Raw genomic sequence first — 15,600 nt, forward strand, 5'->3', positions numbered from 1 at the left:
ATGTCAGAAGGTTATGCTATTAACTATTGCTCTCAGTCACATGCAAGCCATTACAAATACTTCCATAATCGTAGCAGGAATAAAAATATACAACACAACTTTCTGATTATGCTGCATCCGCTGAATAATCACCTTACTGTGTGTTTTTACAGTGGCTGCAATGGGTTACAGATACATTTTTGAAATATGATAAAAACATTCCACGTCATCCATCACTCATGATGACGGGCTTGGTTGTCAAAGGGATAACAACAGTGGATTGCTTACAGCCCAGTGATGGCAGAATTGTTCCAGCACAGCGTGTAAAAGTGAGACAATAGTGTACAAAGTTAGACACATTGCCATGATGGTCCCAATATCCCGTTTTGTCAGAGGCATTCAGAATCATTAATAGCACCCCTACATGCCTCTGTTAAGACTTCACATTGGTTACCTCTCTTTAGACCATGATCTGCAGCACAAATATGTGTGTGTGTGTGTGTGTGTGTGTGTGTGTGTGCGTGCGTGTGAGCGTGTGTTTCTCTGCGTGCATTTATGTACTTGGGTTGGTTTATTCATAGACACCTTTACCCACTTAGTATCACATTTGTCAATGTCAGCCCGCCATCCTAATCCCTCTTCATGTCAACACTTCATTAGTAACCCCAGCAACACACACACACACACACACACACACACACATATCCACGCTCATGCACACATATGCATGTCTGAACACACAGCAGTGAGGCCACACAGCAGTTTCCAGCGTTATTACCGTAAGTGCAATTTTTATTTAGTGACACTTATTTAGAGTTGACAAGTGTTGATAGGAAAACTGCTGACAAACAACAACAGCTCTCTGCAGCTACCTAAACTGATGGGCGTGGATTAAAAGAAACACTTGGAACAGTGTCAGATTTTACATTGAGAGGTAAACTGACATGATGCTTTTACTGTGAAATGTCAAGAGAAAAGAACCAACAACTTCAGACTCATTTTCAGTGTATGTCAGAGCAAAACAGAATTTAATTAATTTACAGCTAACAATTTGGAAGCAAAGTTCAACAGTCAACAGGGAAATTTTACAAGATATAATCAGTGAAAAATATGACAGTGATACAACTTTTAATTTCCTGATTGTAAAGTATTTACTCATGAAAACAAGGCTACACAAAATGTTGGCACTAAAATGGCTTCTAGATTGTGCGTAAATATCTTTGATATCTCAAGATTTCAAGGAGCACCTGTAAGTCTTTCACCTCCGCTCAAGAAAACTAGAGGCTTGTCTGCCTAAAGTATAAGTTCAGTGGCAGCCCCACTCCATCATTAGCATAGCATCAAATCTGGCATGAGTATTCCCAGACTGAGGCTGGTGGGGAACCAGTAACGCTGTGTGAATGTGAGCATTCAAATGTCAAAGCCTTCGACACACAGTTGCTTCTACAGTTCTTCTCTTTAAGAAATCATGACATTACATTAAATTATGTCTGGAATTCATGTAAACTTATTCAAATGTGAATAGAATTTTAAAAAGCATGTGAAATGTTTTTATTTATTGGTTTATGTTACAGTGACAGTGTAGCCTGCAACTTCACTGTTTTGGTGCAGTCTCACTGCTCCCATTAACCTTGCTTCCAGTGGCAGCAGGCAGCAGTTTTCAGCTGAATAGCTCTGATAAACCTACTGTATGCCAGCTGCACAGCACCAAATGGCAGACAGACAAACTTTGCGACTAGCTGATGAACATAGTGGAGCATTTAGCAGCTTAAAAAAACTGATATTTTCCTCAGGAGCTGGTGGAGATCAAAAGAGAGTTAAAACAATGAATGAATATTGGACATGTCAGGAGGTCAAAAACACAACTCCAAATGATAATAATAGTGTCGTGTTTACAATAATGATGTTGTGTTTACAATATTCTATATATGTCTTTTTATTGTCCACAAATCCCATGAAATGACAGAAACAACAATGACTAGATCCTACTGGCTGGTACTGTCTGTGTAGCCAAAGCCTGATACAACTTATTCCTCTATTAACGCACTGGGTGGCATGTTTTTTTCATTACAGTGAGGATGGAGAATGAGCTCTGTAGTTTGAGTCAATCCCACATAAACTGTCCTGCTGCCATAAATTCATAAATACTTCCTAGCACACCAAATGTGTATTAATCCACAGCTAAAAATAGTCTCAAACAAATGAACTATTTACTAATTTAAGTTTGAGTAACATTTGCTAAAAACTACAGTGCCCATCTGTTTCAGGACATTACTTAAAAAAAATGACAAGCTGGGGAAGTCAGAAAGCATTGAGAGACACACTAATACATTGTTGGTTTTAGTTTTTTCATGGGCTTTGTTGACAACAGGAAAAACAGAATAACAACAACTTTATCCTTTAGTTTCATATGAACCTTAAACCTAGTGTAAAATAGAGACAAAGCCTTCAAATATAGGGACTTCTTTACATGTTGATAGAATAAGCTTGTTGATGGAAAAATCTTCCCAGATTTCTTGAAGAAAACCCAACCCTGTCATAAGATGTTCTAGACTGTGCTAGTGAGACGTAGCTGCAGTGGGCATTGCTCTGAGCTCCTCCTCAAACTGGTTACAGTTAGGATCCCCTCTGACTTTAGGCGTCGCTGGAATCTGGACCCCAGTTAAAGGGTTAACGCACCAGCACTCGCCCCGCTGGCCGTGGGTGGACATGTTGCACTGGAAAGAGGGAAGAAAAACACAAACTAGACAAGATGGAAAACACTGGAAAAAAGAGGGAGGGGTAAAGATGCACAGTGGGAAGTAGGGGTGCGTTAATGAAGCATGGCGTACGGTGGCATGAAATGTGTGTGTGCATGTGAGCGTGTGTACTTTTGGATCTTCTGGTGGTCGGGGGCCATTGGATGAGAGTGAGGGCTATGGTTCGGGTGGGACAACACTCACCCAATAACAGCCCATCCTCAGGTCATGCCCCCTGCTCACAACCCACAACCCATACACAGCCACACATGCCATCACAAACACTCACATACACACACACACACACACATACACAGAGGCATGCCAGTAGACCAGTCCCCCCCATAGAGCCCCCCTCTACTCAGAAAGGAGGTCATAATTGAAGTGGACACAGTTTACACCGGGCACGCGGGGCGGCCGCGGAGGGGACGGTGTAAAGAATGAAGTGCCGGGGGGAAAGAAAAGACTTTGCATTTTCTTCCTTGGATGAAAAAGAACAAAAAAAGTGACAGTTACAGTAATTACCCCGCGACAAGGAGGGACAACTCCAAAAGGGAGCCGAGTGTTGAGGAGGTACAGTGTTCCTTCCTGGGAACCAAGGACTCCAGTCCGAAACAATGCTGTTGTTTGTGACCAGTGATGAAAATTGGCTGAGTGGTAGAGAGCCTTTAGGAAACTGTGGCGCCTATTCAAATCTTCTTTTCTGCTCTACTATCCTCGTAAGAAAACACTGGATATGTGACCTTGTTTGTCCTCCTCTGTCTGATTTCTATGGATGAGCAGAATTCAAATTCAAGCCCCCAGTCAGAAGCACAGTTCGTTCCTCGGCTTAACAAAAGTCTTCCCATGAAGTACGCCAAACAGTTTTATTGCCTTGTAACCTTGAGCTCAGAAGCTGTTGCCTCATTCATGATGACAACATCTCCCCACACATTTGTGTGTGTATGTGTGTGTGTGTGTGTGTGTCTAAGAGCAGCGTGTTTAGGAACAGTGTGTATGTGAGTCTATAAAAAAGAGGGTCGGGGTAGCGTGGTGGCAGGTGGAAGTGAGGGGGAGGTTATATTTTTTTGCCAGGCTGATACAAGAGAGTTTTGTGTGTGTGTGTGTGTGTGTGTGTGTGTGGGGGGTCAGTGTAGTGAAAGAGAAGAGAGGGGAAATCCAAGGGAGAACTAAACAAAATTATACAGTATCTATGAGTGTGTGTGTGAAAGAAACATTTTAGATCAAATTGGCCCAAACTAAAACAAAACAAAACCTTTTTTCCATCATCAAAGTCAGTGGTCACGATAAACCAAATTACAACCAACAGAATTTGAAACCTGATGACTTCTGCGACCACTCGAGTCTCTCCAAGCTCTTGTGTTAGTGTTCGCCATGAAACAGTAAGTCGCCGGTGAATCCCACAGAGCAGAAAACTGCTGCTGCATTGTTCTCTATGGGCTGAAACTTTCAAACATGTCCAAATCCTTAATGAGTGATGTCACAGCAGGAGTTTTGCCTTTGACAGCGGAAGGAAAACACCTGCTGTGACATCACTGATTGGGGTGTGGGCAGTATTGTGACATTCTTGAAAGCTTCCACCCATAGAGAGCGGCCGCTTTCTGCCATGCATTTCAGTGTATATTTAATGTTAAAATATGATAAATAAGTTCACTGATGAGTTGATAAAAAGAAGAGTTGAAAAGTTGATAGTTGAAATAATCAGCATCTGAGCTGAATAATGGAATTTGAATGAATGATGAGGCAAGATATTGTTGTGTGTCACAAAATACAGTATCAGGTGCCAAATTCAGTCAAACAACTCCCTCTCACCCTATTACCGACACTGTTTATAGAGTTTTTACATTTGCGTCATTTTATAGACATTTTCCTAAAATTCTGCCTCACAAACTGTATTTGGAACCTCTGGAAACTTTGGGACCTTGACTAGCATTTAAAATAAAAATCTGTGGGTTAGAATGATTCTTGTGTCAACAACATGCATTTGTAATCAGGGCAGAGGAAGTACACATGGCAGAGTGGCAAAAAAAATCAATTTTGTTTCTACCAATCTTCACCAAAAATGATCCAGTTTTCAAAAGTATTTGTCTTACAAATGACATTTCAGCCAGTGATTAAAGTCTATTCTATTATTAAACCCAATTACCCAGAAATCAAAATAAAATCCTCCACTGATTGAATTCATTGACAGTGACATGCGGTTAAAAGCACTGGGAAAATCTAATAAGTGGATAATGAGTGCATTTTTTTTTTGTCAAACTATTTCCAAGGTAAATTTTTACACTTACAACAAAAAACAACAATTTCTGAAATAATTACAAGGGAAGGTAGGTACAAGGGACCTTCTCAGTACCAGTGTATCTTAGTGCTAGCTTCTTCAACATGAAACTCTCTGGATTTATTCCTCAAGGCCCTGTCTCCCAATGGTCTCAATATGGGTTTTGATATTAAGCCATTCTCATAACCCTCTCCTTTTGTAAGTCCTTTTCCTACGAGTCATACATTGTTTGTTTACTATATTTTAGATGCTTTTATTTGTTGAAATAAAAAAGTCTTGTTTGGCGGATCAGCCTGTAACTGCACTGGTTACATTTCCTCCATTTTGCGTGGGGTTCAATGTTCTTACTCAATAACAGTGTGTGTGTGTTCAGGTAAAATTGTGTGATGGGGGACTAGTGTTCTCTCCATGGCTCACCTGTTTGAGGTTGTACAGTCCATGTTTGTCACAGTTTGGAAATTTGAGCCCATACAGGTTCTCCAGCGGGCCTCTGTTATCCTCAGGGGTAATTCTGGAGATCTCCTCTAAGACCTTGTCCAGCTCCTGCTGACAGGCGCTCTGTAAGGACGAGGAAGGAGAAAATTATTAATACCAATACTAATAATGACAATTACTAAGTAGCACTTATTGAAGCAGATGTACAAATACATTTACAGAAAAAAATTACTTCAAGTCAATTAGATAAAATGACCAGGAAACAAGAAATAGAGTAAGGATAAGTTTCACTTAAGTTTGAGTCCAAGGAATGTGCTCTGTCCAAGAAAAAGAATGGAGAAATAAAATACGTCTGTGTGTCTTGTAAAAATGTCACAAATACACACATTTATAGCTAACATTTTTATGAGGTGCAGTTAGGCAAGCAGAAAGTTCAGCCAATATTATTGATGTGAGTCTGGTGGAGTGGAACACGAGTGGCTAGACTGCTTAACTCAGCAGGTGGCCATGGCCACACACACACACACACACACACACACACATACAAACGTAAACCTGTGCAGACACATGTTCATACACCTACATAAATACCGTGGACACTATTCATGCTACATGGATGTGCACACACACACTTACCATGTATCCACATGTACATGCACACACACACACACACACACACACACACACACACACACACACACAGAGTGTGTCAGGCTGCTGGTGGGATCAAAGGGGCCCAGTCTTATGATTAGTTGGCTGAGGATGAGAGAGAAGGGCAGGGGGAGGTGCAGTCTGCCACAAACCTTATCAGACATCTGAACATATGGATAAAAAGTACTCTCTTTCTTTCTTTCTCTCTGGCTCTCTCTTTCACACTTTCTTTTACAGTCTTTGACTCGTCTCTCTCTCTTTCTCTCTCTCTCATAATGAGGACACACATAAACCACACCTCAGGACATGCACCCTCCAGTTTCATGGCTGCCTAACTGCTCTCATATATTAAAAGATAGGTTCAGGCCATTTTATGCCGTACAATAACTGCCATATGTACGTTTAAAGAGCTAGCGGTTGCTGTATTATTGCTTCTTTCCATACTGGCCTTGAAGAGATCCCTTCATAATGCGACTACACTGTGAGAAATAGGGAACAAAATCCGCAGTCCTCGTTCCAAGCAAAACTGCATATGAGGCGTCAGTGGTCTGAATTAGCCCAATCAAGTGGGTGTCTTTTAAAGTTACAATTGTTTCGCTTTGTGTTTCCACACACAGTGTTTATTTGCTAAGTGGTGGTTGAACGTAAGTATGTAGATTTGTGTAACTCAGACTGCTGAAGCCTCATATTAGCTTCGTCTGAACTTAAGAATGCAGTTCAATCTGACTGGACCTTGACACACATTGATTGACCTCTCATTCAGGCAATATTGTTTGCTTATATTCTTATTTTATAAATGCATGAAAAAATAATACATGCAGCAGAGAAGGAGGGATGCTGCTTGGCTGTAGTGCAAGAGTGCAAGAACAGTGACAGAGTTGAACAGACTGCTGTTGTTAACCCGCTAGCCATGCTATATATTTTAACACCTGCATTTAGCCACTCCACACAAATAAACTTTGTCTGGCAAAATCCGGTCTGACTGCGTCTTTACAGTGTAGTCATGTTATGGTCAGACCAGATTTTTCCAGGCAAAATCTACTCGCATGCTGTGGCAAAACGGCAGGTGGGACAAGAAGTAACATGGGTTGGGTTGTAAGCATAAACTGCGGGAGCAAGCATGGCTAGTGACTAACAACAGCATTCCACCAAGTTGTACGTTATAGCCTACAGCTTGTCAAACACTTTACAGTATTGTCATTAACCAATATCCTTGCACTCACTGCAGCCAGTCATGTGCCCTCGTTATTCTCTGCTGCTTGTATTATTTCAACATGCACACAAGGATATAAACAATCCTTAATGAGAGGTCAGTCCCACAACCTCTGTCAAACTGACATTGGAGAGCATTGCGATTTTCGTGTCAGATATTTTCTTCAGATTGAACTCAAGGTGGAGTTCATTCACGACTAGAAGTGAATATGTCTTGCCCCGTTCCTCAGTGAAATGAAAGGTCTGACTGCACCATAAGGAAGGGATTGCTTCATGGCCAGTATGTAAAGGAGGAATGATTTCAACAACCAGTAACTCTTTGAACGTACATCTGGCAAGTGAATATTGTATTAAGACACACTTCCAAATCCAAACCTAACCTTTAAACAGTCATGAGTTAATCAGTGCAAAGACAACATATGACTCTGAGCCATACTTATAGGCTGTGCACAACAAAAAGATCACATTACCTGAGCTGCAGAATTTCCTTCCTCTTGCACTGAAACCTTAGCATTTCTGTAGATGTTAAAAGATTACTCGAACAACTTTGCATTGCACTGCTATAACACTGTCGGACTCACGGTCGACCATTTTTAAGTATCAAAATCGATGTAGCAGAATCTTCTTCTCTTCTTGTCAAAACCTGCTGCTTACATGCTGCTTATTGCTTACCCACAATGCAACTCGACCAACTGTGTTATGATAGTAGTGGCTGCTAGCCTCAAGCAGAGGCTACAGTGGGCTACAGAGGTCTGGTAAGCTCAGTTCTTTCTGTGCAATGAGATAACTTCTGTTATGAATTGGCACTATATAAATAAAATGGAATTGAATTGAATTTCTAACTCCACACCCCCAGATGTTTTTTTTATTGTCAAATGTGTAGCTCAAGTTGTGTAACTTCAGCCTCAACTCAATCACTTGAGTTAATTTATCAGACACAAATGGCTTCATTCACCCTTTTTCACATTTGCAGTAGTACTCCCCAACACCTGTAAATCAGTGGAATTCCCCTTTAACGTTTTCTTTTTCAATGACAATGACTCACATTAAAATCCTAATTTACTTTCACTTCATTACCATTAAATATTTTGTCTCCATAATTTGCTTTCCATGAACAAAGTTGAACATAAAATGCCTTGGTTTAGCTTGATCACCATATATATAAATTTTTTAAATTTCAAGTGGAGAATCAAAAATGTTTTAATGAGGCAAAAGGTTAAGATTTTTTTTTAACAAAAGTTATTTACAGGGTCATCGTGTGAAAACAATAATATGAGTGTGATGCAAAAGAGACTTTTAATTATCTAAAACAAATATGTATATTTTCAAGACATAGAGGGAACAATTCTGCCAGGACCGCAGCTCTGACGGCGAAGCATTCGTGTACAGTATTTGACCTCATATGACCACCCACAATGAACTCCATCCATGCTTGACACCAGCTGTCTGAAATCCTCCCCCTGCCCAACTGCACGACTCCTTTTACTGCATTCTCTCTTTTGTTGCTTCTAATGATCTTGACAATTGTTTTGTCCCTCCCGCTTATGAAATTTTGTTTTTGTATTTTGTTTTGTTTTGCTGCAAGCGAGTGAGTTAAGTGAGGGAGAAAATGGGCAAATGCACATAATTGTTTGCCATGTTGAGACATATACGGGCCTCCGCATGCGTAGCCCACAGCGCCCAAAGCTCATTTGCATGAAACAAAGAATTTCTATTTGTACGCCACCCCATTAAGGGTTTTCCAGGAACTGTTTTTAATTTTTGTGGAGCTGTGAAATGTTGAGTGAGTGTTAAAGAAGGGGGGGAAGGTGGGATTTAATCTATAGACTGCTTTAAACTGCCAAAACGCATTCCACTGTGGAGACCCAAACAATATCACTTTTCATCACAAAGACAACTCCGTCTGAATGCAGCTAATGTTGCTTATAGAACATCGTACACAATTGAAAATGCATCAATAAATGCACAAAGGTACTTTAGTGCTAAAAATAAATCTAAAGGTGTAAACAGATCACCATATTGGTCTAAAGTCAGTGTAAAATCTAAGAGTTTTAAACACAAGGCCTGCATTTGCTAACGAAAGCACAAACATGTTTGCTTGTGTTCCAGTTTTTTCCATTGCTAACTCACATTTCTCTATACCGAGTCCATCTTTTCAAAACTCTTCACACAGTTCTTTTTACCGACATGCAGCTCTAATGCACTAATGCAACCAAAACACTTCATACACATCTCAGAATCAACTTGTGTACCCGAACACAACATTTGTCTCCCAACAGTAACTAACAACAGGTAGAATTACAATATGTATCACTAAAGTCTTTGAAGTAGCTTTTATTTATTTATTTAGCGTAAACCAAGATACAAAAACAACACAAATACAACAACAAAAAGTTCTTTATTGGATGAACAACCTGACAGTTTATGTCACAGAAATTAAATAGAAATGTTGCAATATGATTCAGTAGATTCAGTAGTTTTTTTGGTGTGCCATTTTTGCATTTAGTAATTCCAAGTGCACAAAATGAAACAAAAGTAATTCCAGTAATGCAATATAAAACCATACATACTCACTATACATACATATATAGGACAGCTACAGATATAGAAATACAACAGTGCTGGCCAACCCTGTCTTCTGCATTTGTTCTCATCCACATCACCTTATGTCCTCTCCTCCAACACACCTGTGAAAGAATCTTTTTGTCTGATCCATCCCTGGCAATCTTCTGCAGATATGTCCAGACATCCAGCATTCATTGTGTTCAAGAGGGACATCTGATCATGTGGCTGGTGGTGATAAAATGTCCACCTCCAGGAGGAGAAGATTTTCTCAATGGGGTTGAGGAATGGAGAGTAAGGTGAAAGGAAAAGTGACACCATCATGGGATGGGCTGTAAACTCAAAGAGATGATGAGATGCCACATCGTCCCATACAATTACAAAACCTTCTGGATTCTGCCTCACCTGCCCCCCTTTTGCAGTCTTTCATAGATGTCATCAAGGAATAAAAATTGGTGTCAGTGTCTGAATTAGAAGTTTATGCATTTTTAAAACAATTCTTATTAGTTATCTTAGGTTTTGAATTAAATGTTCGCAGTTTTGACAATAGTGTGTAAACATGTGCAGAATGGAGTGTAAATACACAGAGTTTTGGTGAGTGCGAAAACAGTTCATGGAATTTGAAAGATGTGGTCACTGAATGCATTTTGTGTGAAAGCAATGAAAAGTGATCCACAGTTAAGTCCACATTGACTTCTGTTGTGCTGACTGTGTGAAGAGTTTAGAAAAAGTGAGCTCGGTATAGAGAAATGTGACTTAGCAATTGTAAAAAAACTGGAATCATGTTGTGGGGACAAAAATCTGCTCACACAGTTACCTTATAGGGAGTCATCTCCTATATGGGGACAAAAATCTGTCAGGTAAGGCATAAAAGTTAAGGGTTTAAACTTGGTTTTTGGTTAAAGTGAGTGTTAGGTTAGGGTAAGAGTTGGGATAAGGCATGTGGTAGTTATGATTAAGGTTAGGACAAGTCCCCAGGGAATGAATGTAATGTGATGTCAGTGATAAAAAGCGTGTGTCTGCATGTGGATATGTGTCTATGCACATGCATATGTTTGTTTGAGTGAAAGAGCACCCAGAGGAGGGCACCACTGTACCAAACAATGTTGCTCACACAGCACACTGTTGACCTTTTGTCACCTTTTGCTTGTTTTTGATAGGCAGACATTTCACTGCATCCTGCCATACACAACTACTGTAAGACTACATACAAAATATAAGCTGGGATGTTGCTGTGGGGAAAAATAAACGATTATAAGGGAGAAAATAGGGCCCTACATTCATGCAAAATTATACCACACTAAGACTTTGTTTTGTTGGTATTGTTCATTTTTCTACAGCAAATAAGAGAGAGGTTACAACATATAGTTACAACAGTTTTTTCATTTGACTTTCAGCTCATAAATGGACTGGTGTCAGTTATGGGTCTATACAAACAAATCCTGGTGTTGTAAATATATTTATTTTTAGAATAAGGGCAGACAACTTGTGCCTCATTTCAAATCCAGTGGATCAATCTTGTTGTGTGAGATGTGTGAAATGCTTTAAAACAGCCCACATGATAGTAACTAGAATTACCGCCCCACGGTTGTATGCCTCCACCAACTAGTCAAGTTGCAATTTAGATCCATGTCTGTCCAGACTCATATATGTAGTGAATACTTGGAAGAAATTGAATAAAAGGTATAAAGTGTATTTTTTGGCTAAATGGAAGTTATCACTATATTAATGATAAATATGTATGATTCCAGTAAATATACATTGTTGAAATGGTTAATGAAGGATTATCAGAGATGTATTGGTTAAACAGGTACACATGTACTCGATTACTATGTAAAGATGGATTCTACCCAAAATGTGGTGCTTTTGTTTTCTTCTGGCGTTTTTAGATGCGAAGCCTCTCTATGAGCTGCAGGTGGAACTCACTCACAGGATCACGATCAGCTAGACGCGCTCTAATACGTTGTTTGCAGTCACGTGAGTCCGATGACGCTCGCAATTCAGAATGAGGCAGGAAGTGAAAGGCAGAGTGGACGAGATGGAGGAAAGCCCGTACTGTGCTAGTTATTGTTTACTCATTGTGTCATCACAGTCAACATGTGTGTGTGATAATCTGGAATCGCCCAATTCATTCGTAAATTATGGCTAAAAACCAATTTTGAGGTCACAAAAAGTGTCACCTATTCAGTGTCCGACCAACTGTGAAATATGATCATCAATCTCCCCTTCTGTTCCTGAGTCATGGTGTTGAATAATGGCCAGGACAGGACATCATGATGTCACAGTGAAGTTGACCTTTGACCTTTTGGGTAAAAAAACGTCATCCCTTCTTCGTTGTATCCCATTAAACATCGGTGTGAAATTTTGTCATAATTACTGCATCAATTCTTGAGTTATGGCCAAAAACGTGTTTGTCAAGGTCATTTTGAGGTCACAGTGACCTTTGAGTCAAAAGTGTCACCAATTCATTGTCTGGCAAACTGTGAAATATGATCATCAATTCTTGAGTGTGATGTGTTTTGTGAGGTCACAGTGACCTTGACCTTTGACAACCAAATTCTAATCTGATCATCCTTGAGTCCAAGTGGATGTTTGTGCCAAATTTCAAGATATTTGCTTTGCTTTGAGTTATAGTAAGTAATAATTTGTGAGGAAGTTGAGAAGGTTTAGTTCTTACCTGAGGCTCTTTCTGGGTTCGAGGGTCTTCTAGTTGATTTGTCTTCATCTTGGTTCTGCGCTCATTCTGGTGTTGTTTCCTGGCAGACTCCTGCCAAATCCAAGCATCTATGGCAGGTCTTTTGGTGAGTGGATTCTCAGTCCCATGCACCTCTACAACCAAACAAGCACAAAAATCTTCTTAAACAGACAGTTAATCTGCAGCACCTGTACATTTATTTATTTTTAATATAAAATCTGCCAAGGCCTTCTTGAAAACATACTTTGTGTTTGTGCCCACAGAAAGCTTTTCTATGTTGATTCAACGTTTTGGTATACTTTCTGGTTTTAATCCCAGTGTAACATTCAATACTTTGGAGGTTCTCAGATATGCTTCTACTGAATCAGTTCTTTGAGCATGAAAGTAATCCGTGTCCTGTCTCTTAGGTAAGTAGTTAATGGACAAATGTTACACAAACACAAAACTGCCTCACCATCTTTGCTACTTTCTAAAACACTCACACATCATCAGCATTTATCTATTCTTTAATCTCAAACTGCTATTAAAAGCATTTTTCTAATAACAGGCCCTTTTACAAGTCATCTTAATCTTGGAATTAGAAGACAAAGTCATTCTGTGTCCTCGAGGCATCCTGTGTCCCTCATACATGTCATTAATTCTATACTGGACAGTCAGGCGTTGCAATGGCTGTAATTACTATGGCGACAGTGTGAACTTTTCTGTGAAATAGCAAAGTGCTACATCCACCCACTTAGGTTTATAGCGCTGGGCTTATGACTCAGAGACCTACTCTGTGCCACTGACTGTGAATGTAAAACGCAAATACATGGAGGGGTTAACACAGTATAGACATTTATCAACATAGCCATAGTCATCACAGACATATTGATGCAAGATTGTCTGACACATTTCAACAGGAAAACAGACGAGAGCGTTGACTGAATTAAAGAGCTGAGCTCGACTGCTAGTCATTGTTGGTGAGTCCAGACTCGTGAGGAGGTACTTCTGATGAAGGCTTTTCATGCTGAGTAAGGATTTTTTTTGGGTACCTAACCTACCTGCCAGAGGCTGTGTGTGTGTGTGTGTGTGTGTGTGTGTGTGTGTGTGTGTTTGTGTGAGAGTGTGTGTGTCTGTAATTAGTGCTGTAAAAACAGGAGCAGAACGCTGAGGTTGTAAATCACGCCTGAGAGGGAAAGGCCCCCCAGTGAATCCTCAGAGCTCCTTACATGCTATAACACTGTCTGAAATGTTTCTGTGCATGTTCACATGTGTCTGTGCGCGTGAATTTTGATGCACACACAGCCAGTTTTAAGAACTAAGTAAGTGTGGCTTCTACATTGCAACAGACATTTGTCTTACAAGCCACATTCAGCCTTAAACATTCATATAAACATTTTTTATTATTTTTTTTTTGGTTGTCCTGATGAGTTGAGAAAATGTGACTTGTCCTCAGTGCAGTTAAAATTGTTTCAGAAATGTGAATACAGCAACTGTGCAAACTTTAGCACTGGTACGTTCGTAAAAATTACTTAAAACACATTGTGTTACTTGTCTGTACAAAATGTGTCAGATGATAATGTTATTTTTTCCACATATTGCATGTTTTGTTGAAAAGGAACACAAATGTTTGCTGTCCCATATTGTACAAGACAAGCAGGCACCAATCTTTGGCATCTAGATCTCGTGAAGAGCCACGTGTCCCTGGGAGTTAAATGATGTAATAAGAATACAGTCAATGACTCACATGTTTGGAGTTGCCATCCTCTTAACTGGTTTTATATCCTGCGACCAGATCCAATTTAAGCAAAAGCTACCTCAAGCTTAAAAAAAAAAACTCTGAACCTAAGGTTGTAGCACCATAAATTCAATACGGGCGTGGCCACTGAGTGACAGGTGGAGGGTACTGGTGCCATCACCGCAGATTAGGGTATCTCTGCAGACTGGAGACTTTGAATAGGAGGGGTAACTGTCAATTATTTTTTAATTTGGCCAATCAGAGTCTTACAATCCAATACACTACTTGAACCAGTTGTCAATCACTTTTTAATTCAACGAATCACTTCACAGTATTATAAGGGGGGCACACAAACAACTCCATCCCTCATTTGTTTTGTACAGACAACTTTTCAACAAGCTAGCGCTGTAAATAGCAATGAGGAGGTTGCAGATGTAGACCACAGTCTTGCTGCCAATTGGAGCAATGTCATGATGATAGAAGACAAACCTGAACAGGCCTTTGTTGCTCAAGATGTTGTGCACGATGACATTGCTCTGACAGTGAATGTGTGTGACGCTGTTGGTTTGGGTAGCAGCGTTCAACAAAAAAATCTGAGCGGAAAACGGACAGACTCGGCATTAGGTCATTCTTACACCATGTCAACACAGTTGCCTAGCTGCTCTCTGTGCCTCTCTTCTTGATGGTCTTGATGATGCTCTCTGAGAGATCTTTCAAAGAATACAAAAGAAGAAAAAGTCAGTGTTTTCCAAAAGCTTGACACAATTCAAACTACACTGCACTTCAACTCTCCAAAGGCCTATGACTATGCCAGATAAGATGTTCACAATGTTAGAAAATGGTCCAGTAGCATCTGTGCAGATCTAGGATTTACTGTTGCTTCATTCACAGCTTTAAAAAGCCATGTCGCTGAGAAGAAGAAAACAGGAAAAGACACAGTTTGCTCATTGATGATGAATGAAATGTACATTCATAAGCAAACTGTTCTACGGGAACCAAATTCATGGCAATGTTGACATCGGTGCTGGTGAGATAGAAAATGTTGTGGGATTCGTCCTCATGGTTGTTGCAATCAATAAGTCTTGGAAGATCCCTATTGCTTCCATTCTTATCAACAGTATGACAGGAGCAGAGAGTGCAAAGTCCGAGTTAGGGTTGTCTCCTTGCCGTGTGATGGACCCTCCCAAAACTTCGCAATGATCAAGGAGCTTGGTGCCAACCTGGACATCATGGACATGAGACCTTACTTTCTCCATTCTGAGGATTACACATAAAGAGTCCATGTGCTCTTGGATCCATGTAACATGCTTAAGCTTCTTCGGAATGTATTCTC

At 40.1% G+C, this 15,600-nt stretch overlaps 1 protein-coding gene across 1 annotated transcript in view; it reads right to left on the bottom strand.

Moving 5' to 3' along the window:
* Positions 1-1,774: 1,774 nt before the first annotated feature.
* Positions 1,775-15,600, bottom strand: part of LOC122885315 (insulin-like growth factor-binding protein 2-B) — a 28,055-nt gene continuing 14,229 nt past the window's right edge. The window contains exons 2-4 of the mRNA XM_044216228.1: positions 12,533-12,684; positions 5,413-5,553; positions 1,775-2,696 (exon numbers count right to left, since the gene is read on the bottom strand). Of these exons, the coding sequence (XP_044072163.1) occupies positions 2,538-2,696; positions 5,413-5,553; positions 12,533-12,684 (452 nt within the window). The 3' untranslated portion in view covers positions 1,775-2,537. The remainder of the gene's footprint in view (positions 2,697-5,412; positions 5,554-12,532; positions 12,685-15,600) is intronic.

The sequence above is a fragment of the Siniperca chuatsi genome, linkage group LG12 (genome assembly GCF_020085105.1).
Source record: "Siniperca chuatsi isolate FFG_IHB_CAS linkage group LG12, ASM2008510v1, whole genome shotgun sequence".
Classification (NCBI taxonomy): domain Eukaryota; kingdom Metazoa; phylum Chordata; class Actinopteri; order Centrarchiformes; family Sinipercidae; genus Siniperca; species Siniperca chuatsi.